Consider the following 6,000-nt stretch of genomic DNA (forward strand, 5'->3'; position numbering starts at 1 on the left):
GGGGAAAAAAGGCTGTGCTGAGAATGAGAAAATATGGCTACAGAGAAGACCTTTCATTCAAAGATAAAAACCTGGATCCACATGAATTCAGACCACAGCAGCTGTCCGTGATGTTCATTAAAATCTCCCTGCTCCTTCTCCTCCTCTGTTGTCCTCACCTGGCGAAGCAGCCTGGCTAATATCCACTGTTCTCATCTCTAAGCTGAAAGCAGCTGAAGAGAAGGAAAAAAAAACATGCTGACCATCTCCCTCTGAATTGGATCACAAGGCAAAAACGGACACCACTCCACCTGGGTGACACTTCTACAATCCCCAGGTCCTTTCCAAAAGGGCCACTTCACTCTTCATTCACTTCCTCTTCACACCATCTCCTCACCCTCTTCCCTCACCCAGCCTCTAGGTCTTTGAAAAAATAAATGCCAGGGGGCAGCAAAGCCCTCTTCATCCCATATGCCCTCCTCGGTGGTCTCCCACCCACCATTTTGCCCAAGCTCCCTCCAGTCACCACTTGGGGATGGAACAACCCCCCTCCATCTAAAAGCCTCACACCCCACCTGGGCTCCAGCTCCCATCATATCTCACCTTCCATCATCCATTTCTCCCTCTCCCCAACTATTGCCAACCATACTCAGCAGGATGCAAAGATTCTCTTTCCTCACACCAAACTTCTTCCTCATCAAGGTAACACCACCATCCTCACACAGTTCTCCCTTTAATCTACCACAATCTGCCTCCTGCAGCCTCTGGCCCACGGAGGGCACCAAAGCTGTCAAGTCTAGCTTGTTCTTACTCTTCCCGACCTCGCAGCATCTCTCCACTGGGGCGCCCCCATCCTGTCTTCAAACCTGAACTCCCCTTGGCTTCTTTGACCAAATACTCCCCAGTTGCTGCCCCTCAACCTCACCAGCTGCACCTTCCTTCTCAGGCCCCTCTACTGCTCCAGGGGACTTCAGCCTGGGCCCCTCCTCCTTCCCATCTGGACACACTCCCCTAACTGACCTGGACCAGCCTGGTGCTTGAAACACCACAGACAGACCAATGGTTCTGAAACCTTCCCTGCTTTTCAGCAGGGCCAGTTCATCACCACGCCTCATTTCAACTGCAGAGCGCCCTCTCTCCCCTAGCTCAAAACCCAAACCTTTCCCTTCCCTCAGGCTGTGCTCAAGTCTCAACCTCTCCAGGAAAATTTTAATACCTTCCCAGGCCTCCACAGCCTCACAGCTCTCTCCTCTTAACAGGCTTCCTAAAGCATTTAAACAATCAGCAGTACAGAATTTATTACTTAATTACAGACATTCTGAGATTATTCCCTAGATGTCTGCTTTGCTTCGGTGCAAATCTTCCCTCTCCAACCAGATTGAAGTTTCCAAACACCAGCACTTCTTTTTGTGTACCTGGCACTGAGCTGCATACACTGGGGATGTCCAATTATCAGTCCTCTGATAGCAAAAGAACTTAACATTTTATAAAAGTAAAAACCAAACCCGAGCATTATTTTAGTCTGTTAAACAGTCTGAAAAACATCTGGATTTTGTCCCAAACTTACTTAACAAATCATAAAATTTTTTTAAAAGAAACCTTTTATCTACAATCACCATGTAGCATCACCAGGAAAACACTATTGGAAGACCACGACTAAATCTGTGAAACTTTCTACCACTGATGTCTTCAGAATTTTTAAAACTTAATATTGAGCATTTCACATGAAACATAGAAATAGATTTCCAACAAAAGCATTAATGCAGTTAAATTTGTATTCAGTTTGTGCGTAAAATAATAAATGGAACGTAATCCTTTAATGCAGAAGGCTATATAAGATACAAGGAACAAATGTGGTCAAGCTGAGGATTTCTGCCAAACCTCTCTAGAAACATGGCTATGAAAATAAGTGTTGTTCACTAAGATCATAGAAGAATCTGATGGAGAAGGAAATGGCAACCCACTCCTGTATTTTTGCCTAGAGAAACCTATGGACAGAGCCTGGTGGGCTGCTGTCCATGGGGTTGCACAGAGTCAGACACAACTGAAGCAACTTAGCATGCATGCATGCATTGGAAAAGGAAATGGCAACCCACTCCAGTATGCTTGCCTGGAGAATCCCAGGGACCAGGGAGCCTGGTGGGCTGCCGTCTATGGGGTCTCATAGAGTCACACACTACTGAAGCGACTTAGCAGCAGCAGAAGGATCTGAGAAAGAAATCCACTAAGAAGAAATAATCTTATTTTTAATTATTAAAGAGAAAGAAAACTTCAATCCTTGCCATCCTTTCAACCCCCAACTTTCCACTCGGCAGCCACATCACAACTCAGCTGAAAACGTTTGGCCACACCGAAGGAATTAGAGAGCCTGCCTATCCTTGACTTGTTCCTAGAGCTCCCTGAACCCCTACCACCACCACCACCATTCCAAGCACTAGACATGTGTCCTTGACATTCCAGAAACTTCAAACACACAATTCCTCAAGCATCTCCACTATCCTGGGCCTGCCGGGGATGCCCACCTCTCATCCCCTCATTTCCTCCACAGTATCTTTCTCATACTTCTCAAATTGGCTATGGGTTCTCAGGTCCTCGATCCTACCCATTATGCCCCAGAGGAACCTCGGTTGCCCTCTTATGGGTTCCTTTTGCTAATTGTGTTCCCTGATATTAGAGTGTTTACCATACTGTCCTGAGACTTCATGAAACTTTCTCCTCAAATCTCTGTGAGTTCCTAGAGAAGAAAGATAATGTTTTTGTCTATATTCTGTATGAATTGAAAAGTGAGTGTGCCCCAAAACCAAAGGTCCAAGTTCCTACTCCTAGTACCTCTGAAAATAACGCTGCTGGGAAATAGGGTTGGTTTTTGTGGGTTTCTCTGCAGATGAAACCAAGTCATGAATCTTGAGAAAAGAGCCTCGTGGACTTCCCAGTGGACCCCTAGATTCAAAGACTGGTGTCTCATAAGAGAAAGGAGAATATTTGAAAGACACCACAGGGAAGACCACAGGAAGACAGAAACAGAGTGGAATTGAGCTGCCACAAGCCAAGGAAAGTCAGAAGCTGAAAAGAGGCAAGGATTCTCCAGAGCCTTGGCAGGAACATGGTCCTGCTTAAAACCCTTGCTTTTGGATTTTTGGCTTCCAGAATGGTGAGAGAAGAAATTTGCTGTCTTAAGGCATCAAACTAGTGATTAATCTACCACAGTCCTAGGAAAATAACACCTAGTCCAAACCTCAACATACTGCCAATGATCTAGAAATGATTTAATAAAAAAAAAAAAAAAAAAACCTGTGTTGAACTAAGGAAGATGAAGACAAGGAATGAAGATGAAAAAGCATGTGAACTGCAGGGCAAGAATCCAGGGCACGGATCCCCTCGCTATAAATTTATCATAGGAATTGGGCAAGTCACTTATCTACTATGACCGTCTAATTTATTCTCTAGGAAAATGAGGAAACTGGCCCAGAACACCACACACACACACCCACACCCCCACACCCACACCCACCCACCCACCCACCCCCATTCTGATACACTTGAAACCAACTTCATCCAGAACATCAACTTTATCTGATCCTCAATTATAATTCTTCCCATTCACTAAATTGTATTACTTTTACTTTAAAGGACTTTCAGTTGCAAAAAAAAGAATTAAAATGACATTTCAAAGGCACATATTTTAATCAGTTCATTAACATTCAATGAAATAGTTTGATCATATGCTGAAAAGTTATTTTCTACAATATCAACTTTTTTCTCCCTGTGAAATCAACAATTTACAATTGTTGACAATTCAGGAAAAATCGACCTAAACTTGAATCAGCTTAAGTGCCACTGATTCAGAAGCCAAATATAGGACTAATTTCTTCAGAGTAACAGAGGATATCTCCAAAACAAAGGTTTTCTCCACTTGACTCCAGACTGTCATTACGGACCCATACTCAAGATTTCCACTTCAAAGAATCTGGCTAAGAAATAAATACAGCTGCTGCCACTACCAAGTGGTCAAGTGTTGGTAAAGGAATCAAACAAAACAAAAACTCTTTTACCTTTTTCAGGCCTCCATAAACAGAAACACACACAGTTTTCCTGTGTTAAACCTTTCCTAATTCAAACAAATGGAAACGAAGAACAAACGTGTTAGTAATGAAATCTGTACTTACCCATAAATCCTGCTAGGGTTAATTTGGGTTAAATTAAAAACCATATTTCTGGGCTAAATTAAAAACCATATTTTAAGTTCTTTCACAGGTCACGCTGTTCCTCTTGCCTTCATGTTTTTATACTGGCAGCCTTGATTCTTTTTTAGGAAACCAACCAAAACAACACAGAGGCACACGGCGCCGAGGGACTCATATTTCAGTTCGACAAAATACCCATTAGAAACACTTTTAAACTGTCCCAAACCAATTCCTCGTTCAGAAAATAAAATCAAGAGTCACCGGGCCAAGGGTTCAGCTAGAATTGGCAAAACTGGACAGTGAATCGTAGCACAAAGTGAGTTACGAGACCAAAAATTTTTCTTTCCAGGTGGAAACTCAATCCGAAAATCCCTTGAATTGGAAGGCTCAACAAACCCAGTTTGCAAATGTGAAGTTCTCGGCTTTAAAGATAAGCTCTCATACCCAAGAAACCGGGGGTCGAAGGTGCACGATTTCATCTCAAATATATTTCTGGGCCCTTAAAAAAAAACTCTTATTTTACAAGGTGCTCTTTAATGTAATAAAACTCAGCCGGCAAAAGCAAAGGAAACAGTCTGGAAGTTTGGAGATCACACACAGTGGCGTTCAAAGTCCCTGTGTGGCTTTAGTATCCTGAAAACTAGTGTTCGAGTAACTTAACTTGCAAGTAACTGAAGGGCTGGCCCTTCTAGCCCAGCTGTTTTCCTGCGCCCAAGCACGGATGAATGAGCTTTAACTCCGCGGCTTGCATGTTTACTTGCATCCTCACGTGGCACCGCGCAGCTAGCTCACAAGCACTGCGCCGGGACCGCGCGGGGGAACCCTAAAACTTTTACTTGGCAAACTAGCGGAGCGACGCCGGCACACATCCGCTCGCCAGCCACAGAAACGCCTCCGGCCGAGCCCGCTCGTTCCCCAGCATCACCCCCGCCAGCGGCTCCACGCACACAAAGGCGCGGGGGTGGCGGCGGGACCCTCTTCCAAGTGGCGAGAAAGGAGAAGCAACACGACGGAAAGCGCTGGGACGGAAGAGACCGGGCGCCAGGACAGAGGGGCGCCCCGCGGGCTACTCACAGGGTAACCGTGCGGTTCGGCAGCGTGTCCGGGGGCAGGACCTGCGCGAGCTCCAGGCTGCTGCACACCACCTTGCCCTCGGCGGCGCCGGCCGCCCTCCCGGCCCCTCGGAGCCGCCCGTCGTGCTTGCAGCCTGGGGGCAGCGCCACGGCCCCGCCGCCCAGCAGCGCGAGCAGCGCCAGCGGCAGCAGCAGAAGGGGCGGCGGCGGGCGGCCCCGCGGGCGCCCGGGCCGTTCCATGCTGCGGGCCGGGCGGCCGGCCGGGGCCTGCGGGCCGAGCGACGCAGCGCTGGCCTAGCGGGCCGCCCTGGTGCCCCGGCGGACTGGAGCGCAGCGCGGGCCCGGTGGCGCCCGGAGTCTCGTGGTGGCCGGAGGACGCGCCCTCCTCGGCGCCGACATGCTCCTTTGTCCGCAGCTGCCGCGCTCGGCCTCCGGGGAGCCGCGGGGTCACGGCCGCGTGGGTCCCAGCGCCGCTCTACGGCGGGGCGGGAGTGCCGCCGCTTCCTCCACCTCCTCCTCAGTCGCCGCCGCCTCCCCCGGCCACTGCCCGCGGCGGCTCCTCCCAGCCCGCCGCCCCCGCCCCTTCCCCTCCGCCACCTCCTCCACCTCCTCCTCCTCCTCTACCTTGTCGTCTCCGCTCCCCTCGCCGCCCGCGGCTCCGGGAAGGAGGGGCCTGCGTTGGGACCTGCGCCGCCCGCCGCGGAGCCGGACCCCCGGTACCTAGGCGCTCCCGGCTTCTGGGCCGGAGTTGTGGGTCAGCGGGA

The 6,000-nt window shown here is 49.1% G+C and overlaps 1 protein-coding gene across 4 annotated transcripts in view; it reads right to left on the reverse strand.

Moving 5' to 3' along the window:
* Nucleotides 1-5,761, reverse strand: part of ADGRA3 (adhesion G protein-coupled receptor A3) — a 132,498-nt gene extending 126,737 nt beyond the window's left edge. For 2 of the 4 annotated variants that reach the window (XM_070791228.1, XM_070791227.1), the window contains exon 1: nucleotides 5,238-5,761. In XM_070791228.1, the coding sequence (XP_070647329.1) occupies nucleotides 5,238-5,476 (239 nt within the window). In that variant the 5' untranslated portion in view covers nucleotides 5,477-5,761. Of the gene's footprint in view, nucleotides 1-4,145; nucleotides 4,940-5,237 lie in introns of those variants that run through there. The other 2 variants (XM_070791230.1, XM_070791229.1) reach the window with 2 other exon arrangements.
* Nucleotides 5,762-6,000: the final 239 nt, after the last annotated feature.

Source organism: Bos indicus, chromosome 6, assembly GCF_029378745.1.
Source record: "Bos indicus isolate NIAB-ARS_2022 breed Sahiwal x Tharparkar chromosome 6, NIAB-ARS_B.indTharparkar_mat_pri_1.0, whole genome shotgun sequence".
Taxonomy (NCBI): domain Eukaryota; kingdom Metazoa; phylum Chordata; class Mammalia; order Artiodactyla; family Bovidae; genus Bos; species Bos indicus.